Here is a 26615-nt window from a genome sequence, read left to right as displayed (position 1 = left end):
CTCCACCAAGCTGATGCCTGGTCGCCACTGGGATGTTTTTGGTATTTGCATCATCCTTTGTCATTTGCCATTCTGGCTGCAGTTGATGGGAGTCCAAAGCATCATTTGGACTATTGGGGAGCATTAAAAATGAGATTCCCCTACCTGCAATTGAAATAGTTAGGGGTCCGTTCTCTATAACCACCTCAGGATTGCACCACCTCATTTTGAATTCTGTACAGTCCAAGCCCACCCCCCACCCCGTGTGTGTTTGCTTGTTGTGGATGAAAACTGCCAACTAAGAGAAATGATGACGATTCCAGGAGCAAAGAGAAAGACCTTGCCCTGGAAAACTCGTGAGCGTTCTCTCTGCCCTGTTGACGCTGTCTGGGCCAGTCCCGGACTTCCCAAGCTCTTTTGTATCTGTCTGGAAAGAGCAACATGGCTGGTGAGTATAAGCTCCTGCTTGAAGGTGCCCAACAGCTGGTGCTTGTCTGCACCAAAGGTGAGAAATACCTCCTGGAAGCTGGCATGCAACATCTGGCCGTGCTGGAAAAGGGCAGCGTGGTGATTGGCAAGTAAGTGAATCTCCCGGGAGGGGGTGTGTTGCTTGCTGGGGGTGGGGTGGGGGAGTCTCTCCAGCAGAATCTCTCTCCAATGGGAAGGTTTCTGTTTGTTTTTGTACTGACCTTCTCTAAGGACAGGAAAATAAATGAAGTTTTTACAGAAAAAATAAAATTATTTTCTGTCTCCTGACAGTCACCAGCTGACCAAAACTTAGGCTTTTGAATTACAAAAAACGATTAACTTTTTTATAGCCGATGAACTAAGTCAGGGGTAGGCAACCTAAGGCCCGGTGGCTGGATGCGGCCCAATCACCTTCTCAATCCGGCCCACAGACAGTCCAGGAATCAGCATGTTTTTACATGAGTAGAATGTGTCCATTTATTTTAAATGCATCTCTGGGTTATTTGTGGGTCCTGCGTGGTGTTTTTACATGAATAGAATGTGTGCTTTTATTTATGCATCTCTGGGTTATTTGTGGGGCATAGGAATTCGTTCATTCCCCCCCCCAAAAAAAATATAGTCCGGCCCACCACATGGTTGAAAAAGGTTGCTGACCCCTGAACTAAGTAGTTAGTTACTTTGGGCCAGTAACAATGTGACAGTTAATGAATTTTAATTTCCTGTCTACACTGAAGAATCCAACAATGATGCTAGCTAAATAACTTACTAAAGAAGACATTGGTTTAGGTTTTAAGCACATTTGCTTCAGAAAAGAAGTTTTAGATCGGGGTATAAAAAGTAATTCTGTCTCACCTGCTTTGAAAGTAATGGTAAGCGTTTTGGTCGGTTTATTTTCAGAGATGGTTGTATAAAGGCTGTGGGCGACTCAAGAGCCATTCGCAAGCAATTTTCAGGAGCATCTTTTGAAAAAGTCATTGATTGTTCAGGAAAATGCATCTTACCAGGTTGGTGTCTAATATTTCAGAGTTCAACACACCAAGCAGAAATATGCAATATTTACATAGGCAGAAATTGTCAGCTTCAGGTAGTCTAACATCCTCTGAATTATTTTCCTTTGGAATAAAATGTGATGGCTCCCCCTCTGGGCTACCTTAGCACACAAGTGAGGACAAGGAGCTGGGTAGTTTCTGAAGAAAATAAGTATTGACTGTGTACTATAGCTCTGTGTGATAAACTACACTTCCCATGATTCTTTGTGGGAGGGGTGTGCTTTAAACATATGGTGTGTACACAGCCATTAGCCTGGATTTTGAGAGACTTAAGTCTATGACCCTACTTCTTTCCAAAGTACTGTTTGATCTAGCATGGACAATGGGACAGCCCCACATAATTTGCTAGTAATGGGTATCCTGAATCAGTACAACTAGCCACTGAAGTTTAAGCAAAGCTCCGTTTAGAAATAAGGTTGTCAGTCACCATATCTTATCAAAAAGTCAGTGCAAGTTAGTGCCTAACATAAGGGTGCCATATTCCCCAAAGTGAAAAATGAGCTTTGGGGGGGGGGTCAAAGTTATTGAGATTTTTAGGGGAACATCTCCATTCCCTCAAACAAGTTTTGGGGCACTTTTTGCAATTACAGCCACAAATCTTTCAGGATGACCTTCAGCTGCTGCCTCACAGTCTCTCCCAGCCTAACCTACCTCACAGGGTTGATGTGAAGATAAAGGGGAAGGGGCTTCATATGCTTTGCTGAGTTTCTTGCAGGAAAGGTGCAGTTTAGCAGATCCTGATCCCGCTTTGGTGCATGTCAACAGCAGTACGGCATGCAGAAATTAAGCATCTGATGCTTTTTTTTCTTTTTTCCTTTTGGAAGTGAAGGGTGGAGAAAATGTCTGTTGCTCAATGTTTGTATTTCAGGCAGCTTTTGAAGGCGCAGGGTCAATGACATAAAATAAAAGACCAAGCTCCCATCTGGAAGCATTCCAGTCAAAATCCCAGGAAATCCCGAGAGAAAGAGTATGTGAAATGAAATATACTCAGAGTCGCAAAGTGATTTCATGCTCTTTATTCAGCTCATAGTGGTGAGGAGGAATGAATGAAAGTCCCCTCAAAGTATCTGCTTTATATACATTACTTACACAATGGGCTGCACATGATTGGCTAATTCCGGCATTCTACTGTAAGCCAATCAGGTTGTGGATTCACTTCTATCTGGAGCCTGATTGGGTGGTTCCTGCCAACCAATCATACTGTTGCATTGTTCTAGGACCAATCAGACTGCTGCATTCTGGATCCTATTGTTCTAGGACCAATCAGACGGCTGCATTTTGGATCCTATTGTTCTAGGACCAATCAGACTGCTGCAGTTTGGATCCTATTCAACTCAGTACATAACATGAAGAGTCCTGCTGAATCTGATTTCAGGTTTCATCTTGTCTACGTCTGGGTTTCTCTCGGTAGCCAGCCCAATACGATGAAGCAGCCAGCAAAGCAGAAAGTGGCACACTTCTTTTTTTCATCATCATCACAACAACCCTGTGATGTATGTTAGCCAGAGGGATGGTGAACGACCCAGTGAGCTTTATGTCTGACTGGGAATTTGAACCCTGGTCTCCCAGGACCTAGTCCAGTGCTCTAACCACTATACCACACTGGCTCATAATAGCATTTTATATACTGAAGGATCATGCCTTTTGATAATGTTTTTCCGAGGGCACATAGATAAAATTATTAACTGCTAATGTTTCCTGATTTTGTTTCCTAGTGGATATGTCTGAGATTGTGCAGTTTGCTGTGTTTGTTTGCTGTGTTTTTTAAAAAAAACAGGTCTGGTAGATGCACACACACATCCTGTATGGGCTGGTGACAGAGTCCATGAGTTTGCGATGAAGGTAAACCTACATACTGTAATTGCAAAGGATTTCTTTTACCTGCGTCTACCTTCCTTTACTGTAGATTAAAGTTTCCATAAAGTGTTGGTGCTGAGCTTTAAAGCCCTAAACGGCCTTGGTCCTGTATACCTGAAGGAGCATCTCCACCCACATCGTTCAGCTGGACACTGAGATCCAGCGCCGAGGGCCTTCTGGCGGTTCCCTCATTGTGAGAAGTGAGGTTACAGGGAACCAGACAGAGGGCCTTCTCGGTAGTGGCGCCCGCCCTGTGGAACGTCCTCCCATCAGATGTCAAGGAAATAAGCAGCTATCCTATTTGAAGGCAGCCCTGTTTAGGGAAGTTTTTAATATTTAATGCTGTATTGTTTTTAACACTCAATTGGGAGCCGCCCAGAGTGGCTGGGGAAACTCAGCCAGATGGGCGGCGTATAAATAATAAATTATTTATTTATTTATTTATTTATTTATTTATTTATTTATTTATGTCTCTTCTGTAAAAGGCACAAATACCTTCATTCCAGCCCCTTCTCGGATGCAAATTGATCTCTAATAAGATCATAGGAAGGAATCTGCCTTACGCAGAACCAGACCATTGGCTCATTTAGCTCAGTAGTGTCTAATGTGACCATCATTGTTTCTCCATGGTTTCAGAAAGGGCTGTCTCTACCAAGAGATGCTAGGGATTCAACCTGGAAACTTCTGCATTCAAAGCAACTGTTCTGCCAATGAGCTGTGATCCTTCCGCTACCAGGGCACTTTTGGAGAGCCATCGCACTTCTGGGATTTCATTGCATGAGGGGTATAGTTTGCCCATTAACACACGTTTAACAGATAACTTTGTTTTAAAGTTGGCAGGAGCTTCCTATATGGATATTCATCAAGCAGGAGGAGGGATACATTTCACCGTGGAGCACACTCGGAATGCCTTAGAAGATGAGCTCTTCAGCAGTTTCAGACACCGGCTGCTACGCATGCTCAGAGCAGGCTCCACTTTGGTCGAATGCAAAAGTGGATATGGGTTAAATCTGGAAATGGAAGTTAAGATGCTGAGAGTGATTGAACGGGCTCGGCGGGAGTTGGACATAGGCATTTCCTCTACTTACTGCGGAGCTCATTCTGTTCCTAAGTAATGTACCTATTCTGTCTTGTCATTTTAAGCGCTGTGCTAGAACACAATTGAAGATTAATTGGGTCACGCATTGAACAGTTCTTGTGCAAAACAGAACATACCTAATTCTTGCAGCGTTTCTGTTTGCCATCTACTATTAGAGTGATATGTGGAAGAGCCCCAAGAGAGTATTCAAGCATAATGAAGACTGAGGGAGGGTGGAAAGCCTGAGGTGTGCCTGACATTTCCTGTAAAGCATCTGAGGGAGAATAATTATTATTATTTAATTCAGATGTGATGGAGGAGAACACAGCGAGAGGAAGTTTAAGGCACCACTTGTGTTTGCAGTGTTACCCTAACCTCTTTTAAAATCAGCCGGAACATAGAAAGGGAATCTTGAATAATTTGACTTAAAAGAGAAAGATATTGGTTAAGGGGGGAATAAATCCTTGCCCCAGTCCAGCTATTTCTCACAGTTGGGGAAATCGCAGAGCTCTCATACAATCACGAGAGAAGGAAGCAGATATACAAGGGCTCTTGTCATGGCCCTGGAACCCAGCAGTGACCAGGACACAGAGCCTGTAGTGCTTTCTGCTGAGGGGCCAGACCAGGTTCAGGGCTCTCAGCCTGCTGCTAGAGATTGTGAGATCTCTGACATAGAATCTGGCAGGCAGGAACCTGTGGAACAACCTTCCATAGCATCAGGGCCTGTGGAGACAAAGCCTGGGCCCTCAGGTGCAGTTTCTGCTGAACGTGAAGAACCAAATGCCACCCAGGGTAGCTCACAAGCCCAGCCATATAGGGAGTCCACCAGAAAGTAGCCCCGAATTTCTGGCCAGAGGGATGGCGCTTTAAACAACTAAGTTATCCCCAAAGGGCCAGAGTCTGCTCCTCCTCCAGATTGGTGTTTTATGTGGGTGTATCCTGCATCATATTCTTAGCATCATAATAGTGCATTAGTCATGGGTTTATTCTGCTTTAGTTTGTGCTTCAGTGGTTTCCCACATTATTGCTATCCAGAGGGGCTACAGCGCAACAAAAGCAGGACAAAAATAAATTAGAACATTTGCGACATAAAAATTTAAAGGATTTTTATATGGGGTATGCACTGGTTGTGAAACAGTGAGACCACCCCAGAACTTTTGCAGGCCACATGAAAATTTAATCTGGTTTTTGCTGCATTGTCTGTTGAATAGGGGGAAAAGTGCCATTGAAGCCACAGATGACATTGTTAGCATCCACCTTCCTAAATTGAAGCAACTGGAGCTTAATGGTGAAATTCATATTGACAATATAGATGTTTTCTGTGAGAAGGGAGTCTTTGATCTGCCTTCGACCCGAAGAATTCTTCAGGCTGGGAAAGATTTAGGGTTACAGATCAACTTCCATGGGGATGAACTGCATCCAATGAAAAGCGCTGAGGTACTTATATTGATTATATTACATAATTTTATTTGTATGTCACCTTTCCACAGCTCAAACTATGCCCTAGGCAGCTTACAACATGAAAAATACATACCACAACATAACCGAAATAGTAATAAACAATAAAGAAAACGTTAAAAACACACACAACCAAATTGAATAATTACTACACAAATCACAACAAAATTTAAAATAAAGATACAAAAAACCCTCACCCCAACAGCAACAACTCCCAAAAACCAACAACACCCCACCCCAAGAATATGTTCGGCAACCTCAGCTTTTGTAGCTGGAGTCAGTCAGGGCCCTGCCCACCCAGGCCAGGCGGAAAAAGACCTGCAAGGCAGGAAACAGGTCTTCCAGCACTCACAGCCAAGGTGGTCGTCTTCACTGAACGAAAAATCTTACACGAATTCTGATTTGGGCTTAGCGTATTGGAAGCACCACAGCACAGTTCTTTGTTTCTGCAGTAAAGTTAAAAGAAAATGTGAGGTTGATGGAGTTAGCGAGATGGACTTTCTGACCTTTGCTTTTTACATCCATTCAAACATTGACTTTGCTTATCTTTTCCTTGTGATGTAAAATAAAAAGAGGAGCATCTGATGAACTCTTTCATTAGTGATAACATTGCTAGATACACATACACATTTTAATAGTTAATGTTTGTGTCTTTAATATCTTTCATAGGGTACATTTGTTTCACCTGTGGTGATTACAATGCATTTATAACTTCTAATATTTCTGTAGTATTTTTCATTATTATTATTATTATTATTATTATTAATTTTGCTATTTGTACCTGGTCCACCTTACTGGGTTGCCCCAGCCACTCTGTCGAGACAGGATGAACAAACCCGATGCTGGAGGGGATTTGAAGTGTCATAGTTGTCCCTCTTCCCAGTCTTGCCTGTTCCCACTGGGAGGGGAGCTGTAGCATTTATAAATGCCTCAATGCTCCTGCCCAGGCAGGTGGAAGCTGCTACTGGCAGTAATGGGGTGTTTCAGGGCAGTGAAGGGGCTGTGCTGAGCCAGCACAGGATCTGCTGGATCCTGAGCCAGGCCTGCTGCTGTCACATGATGGTACAGGGCATGATCCAAGCTTCTTTGCTGCCCGGGCTGGTGTAGCAAATAGATTCCCCCCCCCCCAATCCTCCTTTCCATTCTGTCTGGTGCGAGTAGCAGGGCTCTGGTTACACTGCTGCATTAAGCCCACTTCAGCCTAGATTGAAAGCAGCAAGTTGAAGCTGAGCATAAATGATTCTGGGTTGAGGAGAACTGCATTTTTGTGCTATATAAACAGGTTATTGTGTGTGCAGCCTTACGGATAATGGAGGTTCTTATGTGACTGACTTTTAATTCAAACTTTGCCTTGGCATCTGTTTAGCTTGGAGCTGAGCTAGGAGCTCAGGCTGTCAGTCATCTAGAAGAAATCAGTGATGAAGGTATTGCTGCAATGGCCCAGGCGAAGTGTGCAGCTATTCTGTTACCAACCACTGCCTATATACTGAGGTAATCATAATTCTAATATGTATTGCTAGGCTGTATTTTACTGTCATTTACTATGCCTTTGGGAAAATATGTATCTTTTGAAAGAATGCATCCACTGAACAACTGCTGTTAAGAGCGATCCTCCAAGGCTGCAAAATGTTGCCGGTCTTTTAATAGAGCCGATGGAGATGCTTTGCAGTTCAATCTCTCTCCCTCCTGATGGAATAGCTGCTTATGAGTGACAATTTAGGGAGGAGCCTAATGGAGCTGGTCTCTTAACAGAGCCAATGGAGAAACCTAGAGTCTCATCTCTCTCTCTTCATATCTCCCTCTCCTGGATTCTGATAAAATCATATAATATTGCTGAAGTGGTTTGCTGCATTCTACATTGCAATTCAAATGGTAGGAACCATTTTTTTTTTTACTTTGCAGATTAAAGCAGCCTCAAGCTAGAAAAATGTTAAAAGAAGGGGTGATTGTCGCTCTTGGCAGTGATTTTAACCCAAATGCTTATTGCTGTTCCATGGTAAGATGTTTCTTTAGAGCAGACGCAAAATTAATGTTAATTTTCTTCTGTCAGTTTGAGCGTCAGGCTTGGAGTATTGATTACTGCCTTGATTCCTTGGGAATCCTATTTAATTTTCTGTACTAGCAGGACAGTTGAGCAGACCACATGAATTTAAATACACACACTATTGAATTCACACATGAACTCTGGCCATTGAAAAGCAGCTTCTGCTTGGAGCCGATGGTTATCAAGCAGGATATTGGCTTTCAGCACAGATAAGCCCTGTCTTTCTTGCAGACATGAGCCCTATTCAGGCATGAACTACGGACAGCAGAAACAAGCATACTTATTCCACACAGACATACGCATCACCTTTCCATTCATTTGTCAACTTGTAGAGGGCAACTGTCTGCAACAGAGGCCTTCTGTGCTTGTGAAGTCCCCCCACTCATTTTTAAAACCTTGGGGAATCAGGATTCTCAAAAGTCCATGGAGTTTGATCTCCAGATCACAGAAGACAACAGGGTGCTAGTGAGTTTGTCTCCACAGCCCCACCTGCAGTTAGAACAGCTGAAGAGTGTTACAGTTAAATTAATTTTACCTGTCACAGTGAACTCAGGCTTTCAGATGGCAATTCCAATGGCTGACAGACTGTTGGTTTCTGTGCACCTATGTGTGACTTCAGGCTTAACTACCTCTCTCTTACTAGCTCATGGTTATGCACCTGGCCTGTGTAAACATGAACATGTCCATGAAAGAGGCTTTAGCTGCTGCCACCATCAATGCAGCTTATGCTCTTGGGAAATCGCACATGCATGGCTCCATAGAAACTGGCAAGCAAGGAGACCTCATTATCATCAACTCACCAAGGTGAGGATGCAAATAGCTCTTAAAGGCCTAATGCTCTGCATAAGTTGGAATGAGAATCTAACATTCGGAATAAATTAAATGCATTATGATGAGCAATAATTACTCAATCCAAGTGCAGTATTTGAGTCTTCTCCCAATACAGAACATATTGACCAGACATAAAGGGAAACCTTAATCCTTTAAAAAAAGGTCATACTTTTATATGCTTTTAAACCCCCAGTTCAGACTTTTTTCAGTCTGCCTTACAGCCATGTCAGTTGAAAGTTGTTCTTTAAAAATAAACATTGAATTGTTCAGGTAACAATTTTCTGGCACCATGCCAGAGCCCAAATTTCATATCATATATTGTTGTGAACTAAACATACCATCAGTTTTTGTTATTTATTTAAACTGATCTATATTTTCAAGTATATTTTAATGTTGATACGCTTGTCAATTTTAGATTTGTGTTTATTGTGCTTTTTTATATACCATGAGCCACCTTGAGTAGGCTGTGCCCCCAAAAGGCAGCATATAAATAAATGACTACAAACATTCACAATGTCTTTACAAAACAGGCATATGAATAGATAGCAATTGGCTCCTGCTTTCTATTAATCACTCAACATGTTATGTTAAAACTATATGCTTTAAAACAGTCCTCCTGCCACATTCCTGATGTCGAAGGTGAGGTTACGTATGGGGCAGTTACAAAAGAACCACCAGGAGCTTAATGTGAGCTCCCAATTATTCTTTCTGCAAGCTTGGCTCCCTGTTAGTGCTGATGATCACTGCCATGTAACCCTTGTGGAGAACTCTGCAGTGCAGCTGAGGGACTTACTATCTCAATTTAGAAGAAACTGTTTTGATTCAAACTGCTTCCTCCAAATGGAGCATTTCTTCCACTGCAGAGGTAAAATTGCTTTGTTTGGAGGAAGTAGTTGGAACCCAAACTGACTTCAAAGGGGCTCCCTGTAACTGCCAATCAACAGTTACAGTGATTGAGCTCCTTTGAACTTCTGCATGTGTCAGTCACCTGATGTCATTATGCTGCCTGGTGATTGTCTAAGTGAGCAGTCCCACCCACCTGTCAAAGTTTGCCTATGGGGAGTGAGGAATTAGGGATCCATCCCACTAGCTAGATCCAGTTTCCTACCCCTGCTATAAAAGATACTACTGTGTGTCAGTTTTAAGTTATCAAGTTTAATTGATAATAGCATATAGCTCTGCTATATGAAACAACAAAAATTCCTATTGTGCACCTAGGGCTAAATGGGCAAGGAGGCTGGTTTGACGCTATTCTGTCTGCATTGTTTATTTACTTTGAACATGCAGCTTATCTATCATGCTTTATATTTTAGTCCTATGCACATGAGAGATTGTTGTTGTTTTTCTAAAATATGATTGTAACCTTTTAAAAATCTTTAGATGGGAACACCTGATTTACCAGTTTGGCGGCCATAAAGAACTGATTGAATACGTAATTGTTAAAGGAAAAGTTGTTTATAAAAACGACAGTGTTCTGGGCTACTGAGGAATTCCAGAAGGAAGAAATACAGCAGTTGCAAGACTCTCTGAGGCAAACACAGGATGATAATCGGCAGGGACTCACAACTATAAGATCATACTTCCTTACCGGTCAAAGCTCAGAATTTCACTGGTTCGTTTGTATTCGCATGAGGAACACTAGGCCATGTTCATCTGCTTGGTAGTTTTATGGTCCGCTAGAAAATAAACCTACATGTATGCAAACAAACAACTCTGGTTTTTTTTTCCATTAATGAAGGTCCTCTTGTATAAAGAAATCAAAGCTCTGCATTGCAGTGTGCCTACATACACCTCATAATTTTTCACAACCAGAGTTAAGAACATGAGAAGAGTTCTGCTACATCTAGTCCAGCGTCCTGTTCTCACAGTGGTCAGGCAGGTGCCTTTGGAAAGCCCACAAGCAGGCCCCGATGACTGCAGGGAGTTCACAGATAACATTTACGCAGTGGGTTGGACTTGAATAACTACCCAGCTACTTCCATCTACCTAAGGTGGTTTATGAACGTGTGTTTCCTTTGAGTAGCAACCTCCTCTCCACAACATGATATGTCGTTTATAGAGATGACTTCACAAAGCAACATTTATATGGCCCAGGAATCAGCACATTGGCTTTTTAATTTTTTTTGTAAGAGACCAAAGCTGGTATGGTATAGTCATCAGTGTCTGACTAGGATCTGGAAGGCCAGGGTTTAAATCCTTACTTGGCCATGAAGTTCACTGGGTGACCGTGGGCCAGTCACTGACTCCCAGCCTAACTTACCTTATGCTCCTTGGAGAAAAAGGTGAGATATAAATGCAATAAGGAGGAGGAGGAGTCTCTGTAATGATTGCAACATTAGATTTATTGTTGTTATAAATTTAAAAAAAGCTAGCTAATTTTAGTTGGCTAAATTATAGCTTGATGTTAGTGTGGATAACTCACAAAATGAGTCACATCTGCACAGGTTTTGTCGCACCCACCCATTTGCTACAGATAAATTTAACATTCACCTTGTTTTTGTACAAAGTTCAGCCATTGTGAAATCATTCAAACTGATATGGCACTTTCTCAATGCCCACAAATATTTTCGGCTTTGGAATCTTTATTTTTTGGCCTTTGGCATAAAGTACAGAATACGGGAGTTATTGAAAACACAGGATTTTGCTATCAACTGAAGTACTGAGGTTCGTTTCTGATAGCATTTACTCTTAATCAAATTCTTCTGAGTCGCTATGATGATGTTGGTGGCGACAGCGTGAGGCATTTTCACTTGCTGCTAATGAAAAGGCAGTAGGGGAGATTGGCCTGGACTCAGGAAGGTGCTCCCTTCTGTATTTTTCAATGTATGGTTCAGCTACTTCCCAAACCTACAGGTAGGAAGAGAGAAAGAAAGTGGTGTCAGAAGCAAAAGGCAAAGACTTAGATTTTGGACCAAAATATTGGCAGACAACATTTCTCATACATGATCCTAATCATATACTTAAAAACCATTGGTGCAAGTTAGCAAAAAAACTACTTTCAGTAGAAATATACAGTGCAAACATCTGGACAAAGTAGGCCCTGTGGGCATGCCCAGATGGTGGTTTCTGAAGAGGACTGATGTGTGTCCAATGTACATTGCCTTCATACTCCATTCCATCACTCTCTACAAGGAAACACAAAACCGGCTCTATAAGTGAGGGAGGGAGGGGAAGAGGGAGCTGCATTTTATGGTGGGCCCACTTTAGCAAACAAATGCCAAACACAGCACAGGAGGCTGCTATCATTTCCACCCACCCCCTTCTCACATGCTGGAACTAATACTTGAGAAAAAATATATCCAGAGGCTGTACTTGGCCTTAGAAGACTGTCAGGGACTCAGGTATGCTGAGGGATGACTTTGAAAAATGTATACTAGCCAGATGGAGCACGTGCAACATGTTCTTTTTGAACAATAAAAGACACTCAACACAGAATGACCAAAACAAGATTCTCATTTCTTTATTATGAACTTCCTGTCAGAAGCTCAAGCCTCCTGCAGACATGCATGTTAATTCAGCTATGGATTCCATGTGGTCTATGGCCAGACATACAGAATATGACTTGCCATTTGTAACACAACTGCGCAGGCTTCTAGTCCACTAAGAAGCACAATTTGAAGTGTTGGCTTTGACCTCTAAAGCCCTTTGTGTCTTAGGGCCCTTTGCTCCCACATGAACCTGCCCAGATGTTAAACTTCCTAAGAGGTCCTTCTTTGAGTCCCTTTGCCATCATCAGTGAGATTGGTGGTGACCTTTGATTGGTCCTTTTTAATCACCTCTGCCTCCCACCCTGCCCTGTTTTTGGAAGATTCTCCCCCAATCACGTGAATTCAAGCTTTGTTATTTTTGTTGCCAGGTGAATTATTTTTCCAGGCTTTTTAGATGCTGTTTTAATCTGACCTGGCTCTGGTCTTAATATTTGGCTTTATTGTTCTTCTAATTATTTATTGTATTGTGTATTTATTGCATGCTTTCAGTTTCTTTGATTGTGAGCTGCTTTGAATAGTGGGAAAGAAATATTCGGAATAAATAAACATGGTTCGCTTGCCCAGCTACAATCCGTCTTTCACTTTATGATAAGATTTACTTCTCTAACCCCAATCACTCAAATGTTTGGTGGTAGACTTGTGGTGCTGAACAAGTGTCAAAGATATGGTTTCCTCCAACCTGTTTTCCTAGATAGCAAATTAAGTCTTCTTGGTACAAGATTGTTTTCCTTCCTCATAGAATGTCGGAATAAATCATAAGCCTGAGGGCACATATTATGTAGCTAGTAGCCAAACACACAGAGAAACTTTTAAAAATCATGGAGTCTCCTCATCAGACTCCATTAGCTGCCAATATCAACACTTGCCTTCTGATCCACAAGCAGTCTGTGAGCTGCCTCAATGTCTGGGGCCATGAAGCGATCTTTCATCCAAGGCCTGAAAGGAGACAAATTGAACAACTTCTAAATCTGCTAGTAGTGGTGGTAAGTGGTTAATGTTTGGCCAATGTTCTCAGAAGTTACCGTCTCTGGGCAAGTGTTTGTTTGACATACCTGACAACAGAGCGCACAAGGTCATAGACTTTTTCCAATGGGGTCGTAGTTCTCAGGGGGCGTAGAAACTCAATGCCCTGGCATGCCGCAAGGAGTTCTACAGCCAATACTAGTAAACAAAAGCAACATAAAAAACCATGGCAAATTCTGGTCATTTTTAAAACGTTCGATGTAAACAGATGAGGATGAGATCTTGGGACTAGTGCTCACAATCAAATGGGCACATTTGGATATATGAAATGCAGAATCTTATATTTGAAATGGTTCTATGAATTTCGATGCAAGTAAAAGACTAAAGAAACTTAAACCTACTTTCCTATGGAGTGTGTTAATATTGTGGCACTCTGTGCAGATATATATGCACATGTGAACAATTATACACACACACAACACAAAGGCATGACATGAAAAGCAGTCAGGACTTGAAGCCTTGGAAAGAGGAATTGTGATGCCAAGGTGGAGGTGAGGTTCTGCATCAAAGGCAGAAGAATTAACTTCTCCCTGTGGCTTGGATTTCCTAAATTCAGAAGTCAGATTAGTTTGCCTTACTGCCACAGGGACCTAGGACTCGTCTGCCCATTCCCAACAGCAAGGGCTGGTGGACTGGCTGGGCTGGGCTCCCTCGCCTGCCTGCCTGCTTGCTTACTTTGAGCCGCCTCAGCTCCTGGCAACCTGGCCAGCCCCAGAGGCACCATTCACCTGCGGAGCTTGTAGCCAGGGCTGCTGCAACAAACAGCTGTGCAAGCCTTTGGGAGGCAGAGACACAAGAGAGCATCAAAGGAGGGAGGGAAGGAAAGAGGGACAGAGGCCCGTGTTGCCCACGGTACCCTAGGGTGCCACAACACACTGGTTGAAAACCACTGATCTATGCAATGAAGCACAATGAACCAGGATCTCTTACAGTGTCAGTCTAAGAAATTTTGTTGCCTGAATGAAGCCCAAATCCGCTAGAGCCCCACACTTAGTTTAAAAATACATGTAGCAGCACTGACACCAATTCCTGCGTTCATCTATCTTCCCCTCAAGAAGCCAACTGAGGGAGGCTGCTCCACTCTGTTGTACTGCAGGGCCTTTTCTGATCTCTTAAATAGTTTTGAGGTCTGCATTAAGTCTCTTGCTATTCTGACCCTAAACACTTTGGCATGAAATAATGCAGGCAGTTCTTAGTATTATGTCTTGTTATTGACAGTCCACAGCAGTTCCTCTGTAACGTTTTCTGAAATCATTTGTTCTTTATAATTTATATTTGCTCCTACTTATTATCATCTTCATCTCATTTCTACAGGGGTTTTTTATATATAAATTGCTATATATATATATATGTATGTATAAGTGTGAAATCCAGTCAAATGTATTTTTTAAATGCAAGCAATTCCCATTGATTTCCATGAAGCTTACATCCAAGTCAGTGTGCTTAAGGTGGTATGAAACACTGGTCACATCCACACTATACATTTAAAACATATTTAAAGCACATGGGTTCTCCTAAACAATCCTGGGAACTGTAGTTTATCTGCCACAGAGCTACAATTCCCAGCACCCTTAACAAACCGCAGTTCCCAGGATTCTTTGAGGGAAGCTCTATGCTTTCAGTGTGTGGCGTAGATGTGACCACTGTTAATATCCAGTTGTGCCTATGACTTTACCTTGTTCAACGTGCTCAATGACTTTGAGTGCTTTTCTCGCAGCCCATCCTCCCATGGACACGTGGTCTTCTGTAGCGGCACTGGTCGAAAGAGTATCCACAGAAGACGGGTGGCACAAGGCTTTGTTCTCGGAAACTGCAAAAGTCCAGTTTGAATAAATGGTAGCCTCTGAGGCAAACCACCATGTAAAGCAATGGTTGTCAACCTGGTCCCTACTGCCCACTAGTGGGCGTTTCAGGATTCTAGGTGGGCGGTAGGGGGTTCTACGGCACAAGCTGAATCCTCCTTCCATTGAGCACTGGTGGGTGGTAAGGAAATTTTACCATCAAGAAAGATGCATTAGTGGGCGGTAGGTAGAAAAGGGTTGACTACGCTTGATGTAAACAATGCCCCACTTTGAGCAGCCGTCAGCAAGGGAAATGAGGAACCCAAAAACGCTTTTGTAACAGTACTCTGTGCAGATCAGCAGCGTAATATCAATATATAGCACCCATAAACCTTCTTTCCCCCCAATATAGAGGACACTCCAAAAGTGCTCACACTGCCAAGGAGAAAGACAACAGGGGAGGAACACAAACACAAGCCCTGTATTTGTGCTTCCCATAAGCATCTGCCTGGATCAGATGAGCTTCTGGGTCAGACCTAACAGGGTTCTTTTTACCTGTTCAAAGCTTCCTATACATTATCTCAGCAATATTTATCACAGTAATGCTTACAGCAGCCCTGCAAGGTATCCTTGTGCTGCCAATGGGAGAAAGGCCAAGACTGTGAATTAAGAGAATAAATGGGCAGAGAAGAGATTTAAACCAGAGATGGGCCATGTACACATTACTGTTAACTCTGGCTCCAGTGCACTCCCTCCATTAAGTTTTGAATCAGCGTACTCAGGACATTAGGGAATATCTAGAGCTATCCTGTAGTTTCTTGTAACGTACTGGTTGCATGTGATTTATTTAAATGCCTTGGCATTCTAGAAATGGCCTGGCTATTCCAGCAATTGAATTCATGCTGGATCTAGGAATTAGGAGACACACACCAAGTGTAATTGTCATGTGTACATAGCCCAAGACTCAAATACCTGAGAGGGAAATGCAAGAAGACTGGTCAGAGCAGCAGATTAACTCTGGGATATTGAGAGGTCATTGTATTCAATCCCTCTGGCAGCCCCTTCAGCCATTTTGTACTCACCCAAGGATGCTGCTGTGCAGTGTGCAATCATGAATCCAGAGTTCAGACCTCCTTCTGTGACTAAAAATGGCGGCAACTCACTGAGGGAGGGGTTGCAGAGCCGTTCGATCCTCCTTTCGCTAATCGCAGCAAGTTCATGGACCCCAATTGCAAGATAGTCCAGAGCCTGAAAGATATATATTGGTTTTTAGTGATGGTTTTTAAAGCCCTAAACTGTAAAAAGTAAAAAAAAAAAGGGGGGGAGAATGTTGTTAACTACCTTGGCAGGGTATTCACCATGGAAATTTCCTCCAGAAATTGTCTCCTTCCTCTCAGCAAAAACCATCTTAAGGAACACATTAAGGCTTCAACAGTAGTGAGGTTGGCCATAGCAAAGCCCAAGTTATTCATTTATTATTGAATTTGTTAGAATTATTTCTATTCTACTTTTCCATTACAAAAAAGGCACATGTTTAAACATGTTTTTAAACCAATAATGTATGATAAAGAATATATATATTTCCAGAGGGTCAACAAAATACTTTATTTTTCATCTGGACCACCAAACTACAAGGTGTTCATATGGGACAGTGGAAGACCAGAGAGGGAGCTGATATAAGCCTCTTGAGGCAGGGAGTTCCAAAGGCTAGGTGTGGCCGCACAGTCTCCCACAATCCTGCCAATTGCACTCCAATACTAATAGGTTATAGAGAAGACCTCTTAGTAGATCATAAGGAGCAAATAGGCTCATATGGGAAGAGATGGTCCTTAAGGTATCCTTGTCCTAAGCTACAGGTAGGTAGCCTATGTATCTGAGGAAGTGTGCATGCACACGAAAGCTCATACTGTACTAGTAACAAACTAGTACTGGAAATAATTTTTTTATTTTGTTTGTCCTAAGCTGTTTAGGTTAGGGCTTTAAAGATGATAGGCCTCAGGTAAGTTAAGAACAATACGGTTTAAAACTTACAACCTAAATGCACAAGTATGCAGAATCACTTTTGTCTGACAGCTCCTACAGAAACACTGAAAGCCATGGGGAACCATGCAAAACATAAACTTGACTCAGGCAGCAGAATTATACGAAAAAGATACAGGATTGTCTGTTGCGCTGTTGAGTTCTGTGGTGATTATGTCCTTGACAAATGCTATCGTGTCATTCGCAACGCCATGAACCTAAAAGAAATTTCAGATATTAGCCACATATCTTGCATCTTTGTAAATTACTGTTTTAAATACCTAGTTTTATTTCTGTCCTGCTCCTGGGACCTCCAAGCTTTGCCTTCCACGGTTCCAACTTTTGTTAACAAGAATAGAATTCAGCTCACTGGTAGATTTGAACCATTTTCTTTACATGTGGAAGTGATAATTGAGTTCCTGGCTACACGTGTCAAAACCAAGTTTACATTCAGCTTTACCTGAGGGCAGCAACGCAGTGTGTATGCATCTTGTACTCTATCACAAAATCGATGGGATTCTGCAACACAGCAAAATGAAAACTTATTATTTTAAGAAGAGGAAAACATAGCAAGGTTAGTATTTTAATACTAAACCTCTCTAGCGCCAAGTCAAAATATGAGATTTGCCCTAGAGTATCACATGCTTGGATAATGTGAAATGTTATGATCTGCTTCCACTTTTGTAGCTTATAGTGTATTCTGTTTTAAACGTTTTACAACAAGATTTAAAAAAGAAAATGAAATAAGATTTGCATATTGTCAGGCTGAAGTCTGACAGTTGGATATATTTAATGAACAATTGCATATTTTTTTAATATCTGGGATTTTTTAGTAAGAAACGGGGGAGCAAAATTCAAGGAAAGCCTTTCTGGTGACTGAACCAGTGCTGAAAACTCTGTGGATGGGGCTGAAACAATTACCCAGCTGAAGAAGAGACATTCCTTAGGATTCTTGGCCTTTAGCAAATTATACCCAGGACTTAATTATTTTTTCTTACATACTTTTGAGGGCTAGATACAGCATTTTAAAAATAAACCGAGTTGAAATTATCAGATTGTCCCAGCTTCTTTTCTAAGCGAATATGCCAAGTAGGTATCACCCAAAATGGCCATTCACCTGCTATTTCAGAAGGATGGTGATCAGAATCTAAAAGTGACCTGAATCGAAAAGCCACCTCTATCTGCCCTCGATGTGGTCGCAGTGCATGAATATCTGTTTTAAAATAAAGACAGAGAGTTACAGCATAACACTTATCCCTTCTCTTCAAATTAAGGACAGTCTTGCAAGCAACACTTGGACAGGTGTTTTAAGCCTGGGACTATAGTTACGTGAAATATACAGCAAAATTTTAAATTCATACGATAAAACCCTTAAAAAGCCATTTAATACATTAACAGCATTTCCCTGTTCCTTTAAAGAGATATGATCTGCAAGATATGTAGTGCAAGTAGCATCTGCAACAAATGCTACAGTGTGGAGTGATTCTGGCCAGGATTCTAGCCAGCCATGCCCTTTCCAGTATATTCCATTCCATTGCCTCTCATCCCATATCAGCTAACATTCAGTGACACTGAGCATGCTCAGTCTCCCTCGCTTACATTGTTTTGGGTGGTTTTGCAAACTTTGTGGTTCTCCTAAGCCTACTGGTACCTGGCTATTATGTGTGGATGACACCATTTTGGCTACTTAAGAATCAATACTTGGGAGAATGAGATGTTGGAGCTTAGTATATATGACTGGGCTTTAAAGCAGTATAGATCACTTAAACCGTTTTCCATAGGGCATAGCAGACACTAAAAGCAATGACGTTGGTAGTTCCTATGGCCACAATTCTGCTGGCACTGTGAAGATCAGAATCACATCGTCACAGAAATGTGGGAGATGCGACAAAGCAAATATCCAAAGCCCCAGATTTAAGTATGTTCTGTAAAAGTTACCTCAGAAAATGCAATACCAACCAGTATCAAAGGCTCTTGTTGTGCCCTTCAAAACTTCTAGTGTGAGGGCAGCCACTATGTCAGCTTGTCTAGCAATTGCACTGGCCCTTTCAACTGCTTCACATCCTAGAGAAGTAATCATTTGTGTCCCGTTTATAAGAGCCAGGCCCTTCAAAGAAACAGAAAGTATTAATGTTCAGTGGCTGTCTCTGTATAAAGACACGTGCATTTCCCCCCTCTCCCTTCACAGGCAACGGCTGGGGGGATATAGGGACATTTTTTGTTTCTATGGAAGCCGCCCAGAGTGGCTGGGGAAACCCAGCCAGATGGGCAGGGTACAAATAATAAATTATTGTTATTATTATTCCGGGATCAAATGAGAAGCTGGGATTGCTTTCGTAATTCTGGCACAGCCCCTGGAAAATAGGGACATTTGGAGTTTATGAACTTGACATCCATTGCTCTGGCCCTGCCCACAATTGTGGCCACTGGAGTGAAAAAGCTTCTCCTGACTTAAAGCCGCTTCACCGTAAAAGTGCCTTCTAAGGAACAGTGCGAATAAGAAACGCTCCCTTCGCCATTACGATACCTGTCAAGGCATCCCGATTTGACTGGGACATCCTGGAATTATAGAAGCCACCCTGGCTTCTGATTAGATCCCATAATGTCCCGTTTTTGGTGCTGCTCTCTCTTGAGAGTCAGCTGGCTCCCATGAAAGTTTGACACTGAAAGATTCATATCTTTCACGCAAAAGGAGGCGGCTGAGCTGGAGCCCATGGGGTGGGGGAGAGAGGGAGCTGCTGGTGGTGCAGGCCAGGCCACCACCACTGATGGAGGAGAAGACAAAGACAGGCATGGCAATGGGGAGGGGGAGCAGCCACTTCGGGGCTTGCTGAAGGAGCTGCTACTGGTAACGGAGACAGGGGGCTGGGGCGGGGAAGCCCCAGCCGGCTCGCATGTGCGTTTGGCACTAAAAAATGTGCATCCCAATTTTAATCAGCAGAATATTGGAGGGTACGTATGACATGGTCTAGCTACATAGTACATGCTTCTGCCTACCGGACCATTGCTGAGATTCTATTCATTTTATTACCTCTTTGGGCTTCAGTGTAATTGGTTTCAGTCCATGAGCTTCCAGCACCTGTAAAACAGTATCAGTAACAAACTTATTGGGCTTATCTTTTGTTACCCTGTAAATATTTTTAACTACTCTACTGAGAAGGAAGATGCCCGAGCAGAATTGAAGAAGTGGCTTCAAGGATGTTTCAACACCCATAATTTTTAAAAAACTAATGGTTTAAATTAGTAGTAGTTTCAGTTCCATACATGGAATCCCACTTCTGCATTCTTTTAACATGCCCTTTCAGCCTCAAGCAGTTCCTCTAGTTTGCGCTGGAAACAACATATTTGTTTTAGGAAGCCTCTCCCTATATCGCCTTATCAGCATAAATATTAATTCAAAACATGACCCCGTGTTTCCTTCTGAGCTGCAATTCTGTGCATGCTCACTTGGCAGTGAGTCCCAGTTAAATCTGTGGGACATGCTTATAAGGAAACATTACCACAGTTGCTGTCAGAATTCATTTATGTTCATCACTTGAAACCATTTGAAGTTAACAGATCCTTTGCTGGCAGAACATTTTGGCTTCAGAAAAGTTCCAGCATTTGCATGCTAAGAATACACAAATCCTTTGCTTTGTCTATGGGTTACGACATCTATATTAAAACCATGGTAGACATTGTGCAGCATCATTTGCTCGTGCTACCAGAAAATCATGAGCAGCACTCAGGCACTATCACTGAACAACAGAAGGGCACCTTGCCACTCCCATCGTGCTGCAAAGCCAGCAAGACATTCAGGATAGATTATTTCTACTGCTGTCTTTTTCCAGTTCTTCAACTTGTAGTTCTCCATACATACTGATCAGTAACGTTAGACTTAGAATGCCAAGAGACTGGATGCAATCCCAATCAAATTTTTCCTCTTGCACTCTTTCTTTGGGAGGGGGTGGAATTAAAAGGTACACAGGTACAGAAATACCATTGCACACACCCAGAATAGAAGAAAGTAAGTTGAAAGTGGGGAGTAGCGGTTGAAGGGAGAGGGCAGAAAATACAACTTAGAAACATTCCATCAAAGAAAAAGTGGACAATCTATGAAAGCTCTAAGACTTTGTGGGACGCGGGGGGCGGGGCAGAGGACAGTGTGTGGATGGTCGCGTGCCACTCAAGCACACATTAAAAATAAGTTCTGAACATTCAGTTTGTGACACAAAGCCCTCATATGTCTCCCTCTTGCACATCTGTTATAATTGGTCAGTAACTCTTCCCCATTAAAATCTAGGACTGAGACCCTACATTTACTTATAGGATTGCATTATAAGAAGCCTAAATTTATTACAAATCATTAATCCGCAAAGCATCAGAACGAAACACCCCTCTTCACCTTCCACCATTCTCACGAATGCTTCAGCAAACCAAAAGGAACCAGCAGAGCATTGTCTCTTACATATTTTGCATCAGCCCATCCACTCTTTGGAGACCACATCTTCCCTTCTCCTATGAGTCCCAGTGCAAGATGGGAAAGAGGGGCTAAGTCTCCACTGGCTCCAACAGTCCCTTGCTCAGGAATGTAGGGCAGGCAGGATGCTATAAGAACAAGAGGGTGAGGGAGAAGCAGACCTTGGTTACAGAAATGCACATACCAGAATTCACCCTGCCCCTTGAAATTTAGCAGTGAGTTTTACTCCCAGTGACCAGAAGGAGTGCCTTATGCAAACCAGTGGCGTAGCGTGGGCTGTCAGCACCCGGGTCAAGGCAAGTAATTTGCACCCCCTAACCCGTGGAGCCAGGTAGGGGCAGAGAGCTGCGAGTGCGAGCGCGAGCGCGCCCCCCCCCAGATGTTGCGCCCAGTGCGGCCGGCCCCCCCTGCACCCCCCACGCTACGCCACTGATGCAAACCAAACTTGCCCATTGCCTTTCATAGCTACAACATTCTATTGACCACCAATATCCCAAATGGTACTGCCCCTTTCAAGGAGACAATCCACAACACATTGCATAGGCCTTGCCTCTCTTGGAAAGTATAATCTGAAATCAAGCTTTCTTTAGAAGCTTCAGGTGCAGGTTAAACTGCAAGGCGCAGTATGTCACCGCCTCTCTTTGCACAGTTCTAGGTAGAAATGGGAAAGTTGCTGCATTTTTTGGCACAAAGAGACAAAATTGGTTTTTTGATGGGAGCTTCATCCCCTTTCAAAATTATGCCTATTGCACTGAAAGCTAAACCCTGCAAAAATGTGGCATAGCACAGATTACATTACCATTAAATGCTTCAATGACTTGATGAAGAGTTTCCAGTGATATTCCACTGTATCCTTTTGCTAAGACATTGATCCTTAGAGCTAAGAGCATACGAGATCTCTCTGGAATCAAAGGCTTCCCAACACCTGCAAGGATAAACAACCACCTCAGTATAGCCTATAATAAATTGTAGGAAAGCATCTGGAAGATCTGCTCTTCCTTACCTGCAGAATGTGACCGAACCAAATTCACTTGAAGTTCCCTCAGAGAGAGAGAGAGAGAAAGAAAGAACACAATACAATTAGTTCCAACTGCAGGCAAAGTTTTAAATTTCTTGCAAAAACTGAACAAATAAAATTGTAGACAGAACTTTTACCCAATGGAAAGTAACCTCACTAAATAAAACATGTTAGAATCTGTTTGCTGCATTTTCTATAGGTTTCTTTTGTAAATTTAAAAAAGAGACATACCATAGCTTGCTGTTTGGAATAACAGTTCGTGCAAACTTCCCAAAACCTGTAGTAATTCCATAGACAACTGAAAGAAGAATGATAAAACAAATGCTTTACTTGCATATTTTAAATAAAAAAATTGTATTTGAATATATGCAATCACTTTTACATATATTGCAGTATTCCCAACTGCTCACACCCAATTTAAAAAAATTAAGTAATTAATGGTTACCTCTCTGTTCCTTTAGAATACTTTCAATAACATCTCTTGATTCTCTGACTTTAGTTTCAGCTTCAGGGGTTAACTAGAAATAAAATTGCCTTTATATATATATTTATTTCGAGCTAAAGTGCAAATAAAGTATCTACAGCGGTGCTGTCACTGTAGGACATTTGGGCAGAGGTCTAGGGCCCCACTCAGGAAAACATGCAGAAGGGCCCCCAGATATAACAGGGCTGGCTAAAACAGGAAGTGGGTCAAAGGTCCAGGGTCTAAAATCATCTAAATTCCACACCTGGGTATTTTAGAGTTATAATCTTTCCAGTACTCACCTTAATCTTATACAGCCCCTTTCCTAAATTGACTAAATCCTGTGTTGTCAAATGGTTCCCATCTAAATAAATATACTGTATAAAAGAACAGCATTAGTATAAGAGAATATGCCATGGATAAGCGTAAATAACCAGTTGTGCTATGTGGACACAGTATGTCTCTGTAGAGTCAGTGTTGCTACAGTGGGAATATCACATTTTCATATAAGTGTTTAAAAGAACTATTGCAGTTAATATTTTTCAGCACTTCAAAAATCTGTGACTATGTTGTATGTTGCATTACAGAACTGATTTTTTTTTTTTTAGTTCTATTTCGTTACTATTTATTGTGCAGCACAAGCCTGTTAATGTTTTCTCAGAAGCAAATCCCACTGTGTTAAATAGGAGTACAGGCACATAGCATTTAGCATAGTATATATAGCAGACTTAGAACTTAGCACATAGGGAGGAGAATTAAGGAGAGGGAAAGACATTATTCAAACACCAGTTCTTCATAAGTTACTCTTGCTCCATACCTGTTCTGGTTCTCGATATTTACTATATCTGAATCACAGCATAGGAAAATATATAATGTAATACAAGATCATTTAGATTTCAGTCCACATTTGTGGGTATAGGGGAGACAACATGCAAAAACTAAGCACCCTCGACCTATGAGGCCTCAGAAAAACAATAGACACCACCACATTTTTAACAAGGATACAAATGAACACCCTCAGGCTGTGATGGAATGAAGTCTGGGGACATTACATCTCCTTGTATCACTGAAAGGAAAGAGAGACAACCATCAATGACATTTTGTTTATTCTGTGGCCAGTGTAGTTATGCTTTCACAGGCTATCCCTGTAATCAGAAGTGTATTTTGCTAAGCATTTGGAATTGCTCCTAAACACCTTTATTCCATTTTCTCACATGAGAAGCTGTGGCTCAGTGGTACTCTGGGAAACCATCTGCTCTACATGCCAAAGGGTCTCTGGTTTAATCCCTGACATCTCTGAGTAGGACTGGGAACTGCCAGACACTTCAAAGAGTAACTGCTGGTCAGTGTAGACAAGATGAGCCAAGTGTCCGACTTGGTGTGAGGCAGCTTCCTGAGTCTCTTTGCACTTCTGATTTCCAACCAGCAACTCCAGTATGTAAGCAACATATCAATGAGGCCTGGATGTGATCAATCTACTATATGATCCATATCAGTGGGGGTGTCTGATGCTTTACAGCAGAAGCCAAAAGACCCACAAGCTACTGCTTCAAAGACCCTATCAACTAATTTACATATGGCAGAGAGTTGGAAACGAGGAGGAATACCACAGCACAAAATAGAAGCAATTGCTTCTTTTCTTCCTCTATTTGCTGTAGTCAAAGTCTGGGATGTTACAGTTAATGAGATGCAGAAGACACCCCAGTTTAAGTCCAATGTATATCTGGATACATGTGGAGTTTTCTTTCAGCCTACCAACATGGAAAATGGAAACAGTGCTCTAAGCAACCCTTGTGAAAATAACTGGCTTGAAATACTGCACGCTTAAAATGCATGCTAGTCCCCGCCAGACATTTATGGTATTTGGAGAGACTTCCCATCACAATATCAAAACATTTTCATTGTTTCCTGCCAAGTGTTTCCCTTTATGAACTTCTCCTTAATATGTGCAAACATTGCAACTTGTCTTCCGCTTACTTACCAACTTCCACAAATTCATTGTCCTCGAGGGCATCTTCCAAAGTATCGTCCTGATCCAGCAATCCAAGGCCTTTGCAACGGCGAACGTAGAATTGTACTTCTTCCACAGAACCAAAGCCTCCATTGTCAGGCTTGTTTTTCATGTAACGCCTCACGGCTTCTTTCCCCAGCCACCTCACTGTGCTTGCGCCACTTCGGCACGGCACGGCAAGCCATTCCCCTCGGACATGCACCGTGTACCTTGGCATGCTTGTCCTCCGCCTGGGCTTGTCCCTCCACTGCGGAGGGTCGGTGTGAGCACCGCATAGGTGTGCAATCTGCAGCACATGCCACCTGACTGAATTCCACTGTCCCAATCAGAAAAGGCCAAAAAGCTACACACCCACCCAAAAGTCCCCTCACTCTGCAAACAAGCATGTGTATTTAAGCCAAGTATCAAATCACACACACACACACACGGGTGACACACCCCTATCACAACAAAGCAATGAGGAAACGGGAAAAGACGAATCCAAAGCTATGTACACATTGGCATTTATTCCGGACTCAGCACACTCCCACATCCATACTCCAACCTTGCCCTACTAAGTTCACTATAGAACTTCATCTCCTGATAAGTTCGGCAAACAAGCAGTTTTCAGTTTTAGGAAGGATGCTTCAGATGTTTTTTCATTGGGGGCAGGGTGCACGGTTGAACCTGACCCATGGACCCTTCCAAAAAATTGTTATTTATTTAAGCAGCAGTTGACCATTTTATGCTGCTTTCCTAAAGCCAATATGGCTCTACTGCCTTTATCCATTACAGTGGCACCTTGGTTTACAACTATAATCCGTTCCGGAGGTCAGTTTGTAAACTGAAACAGGTTGTTTCGCCAATGGAGCCTCCAAAAATTTTTTGTTCACAATCCCCCCCCCACCAAAAAAAGGTTGTAATCCAAAAAAAGGTTGCAAACTGGGACATGTACTTCCAGGTTTGATGTGTTTGTAATCCAAAACGTATGCAAACCAAGACGTATGCATACCAAGGTACCACTGCACTTTATTGTTTTTATTCATAGACTGCAAGTCAGGGATGTGGATCATTATTTGAGCTTAAGAGTTATCCCCCCCTCCCGCCCCCCCACTTTAGAGGAAGTCTTCAGGGGGCTACATTGACAATAGTGGGCAAATATATCTGCCCTTGCAGAGCAGGCTGCATTTAAGTCTCTTCTCTCTCTCTCTCTCTCTCTCTCTCACACACACACACACACACACACCTCTCAATCTACCTGAGCAAGAGGAATTATCATAGTTCAAGGACACACTCCAGCTAGGCAAAAGCAATGGTGAAAGGTTTACCATGCTTGTTATAAGCCATGCTGAAGGTTCTGCAGAACCATCTGGCAAGGCCAAAAATCTCAAAAATCAATACATAAAATGGCAGCACTTGAGCTGGGTTCTGCATGCGCACCAGAAAGAAGTCAGTGAGCACGAGAATGTCATTATACACCATCAAAGTCAGAGCTGGTGGGTGTCTTTCATACATGCTATGCACATTACTAGTTTGAAAGTGGAAGAGACTGCATGCCAGCACTCCACTTTTCATCACAAAGCGACAAATGTAATAGCCTCAAGGACTCC

The 26615-nt window shown here is 42.3% G+C and overlaps 2 protein-coding genes across 3 annotated transcripts; one reads left to right on the top strand and one right to left on the bottom strand.

Annotated features, from left to right (window-relative positions):
* The first annotated feature begins 294 nt into the window (after nt 1–294).
* Nucleotides 295–11396, top strand: AMDHD1 (amidohydrolase domain containing 1). Of its 2 annotated transcripts, XM_081878307.1 has the most exons (9): nt 307–557; nt 1345–1451; nt 3274–3338; nt 4187–4464; nt 5643–5868; nt 7256–7380; nt 7792–7885; nt 8577–8737; nt 10145–11396. In XM_081878307.1, the coding sequence occupies exons 1-9, from the start codon at nt 421–423 to the stop codon at nt 10248–10250; spliced, it is 1299 nt and encodes a 432-aa protein (XP_081734433.1). In that variant the 5' UTR covers nt 307–420; the 3' UTR covers nt 10251–11396. The 2 variants fall into 2 exon arrangements, with proteins under 2 accessions (XP_081734434.1, XP_081734433.1); XM_081878308.1 differs by lacking the exon at nt 8577–8737 and having other exon boundaries at nt 295–557.
* On the bottom strand, nt 11327–25315 carry HAL (histidine ammonia-lyase). The gene is made up of 20 exons (XM_081878249.1): nt 24997–25315; nt 24021–24081; nt 23833–23860; nt 23318–23392; nt 22998–23070; nt 22784–22850; nt 22538–22575; nt 22334–22459; nt 21523–21662; nt 20107–20154; nt 19035–19182; nt 18193–18288; nt 17536–17594; nt 17213–17293; nt 16398–16463; nt 16139–16304; nt 14951–15085; nt 13305–13413; nt 13119–13188; nt 11327–11611 (listed from the first exon to the last, which is right to left on the bottom strand). The coding sequence occupies exons 1-20, from the start codon at nt 25241–25243 to the stop codon at nt 11453–11455; spliced, it is 1992 nt and encodes a 663-aa protein (XP_081734375.1). The 5' UTR covers nt 25244–25315; the 3' UTR covers nt 11327–11452.
* Between the last annotated feature and the right edge of the window lie 1300 nt (nt 25316–26615).

The sequence above is a fragment of the Podarcis erhardii genome, assembly GCF_964252035.2.
Source record: "Podarcis erhardii genome assembly, chromosome: 10".
Classification (NCBI taxonomy): Eukaryota; Metazoa; Chordata; class Lepidosauria; order Squamata; family Lacertidae; genus Podarcis; species Podarcis erhardii.
Note: the sequence above shows the minus strand (reverse complement) of the source record. Positions and strands in the feature narration are given on the sequence as shown.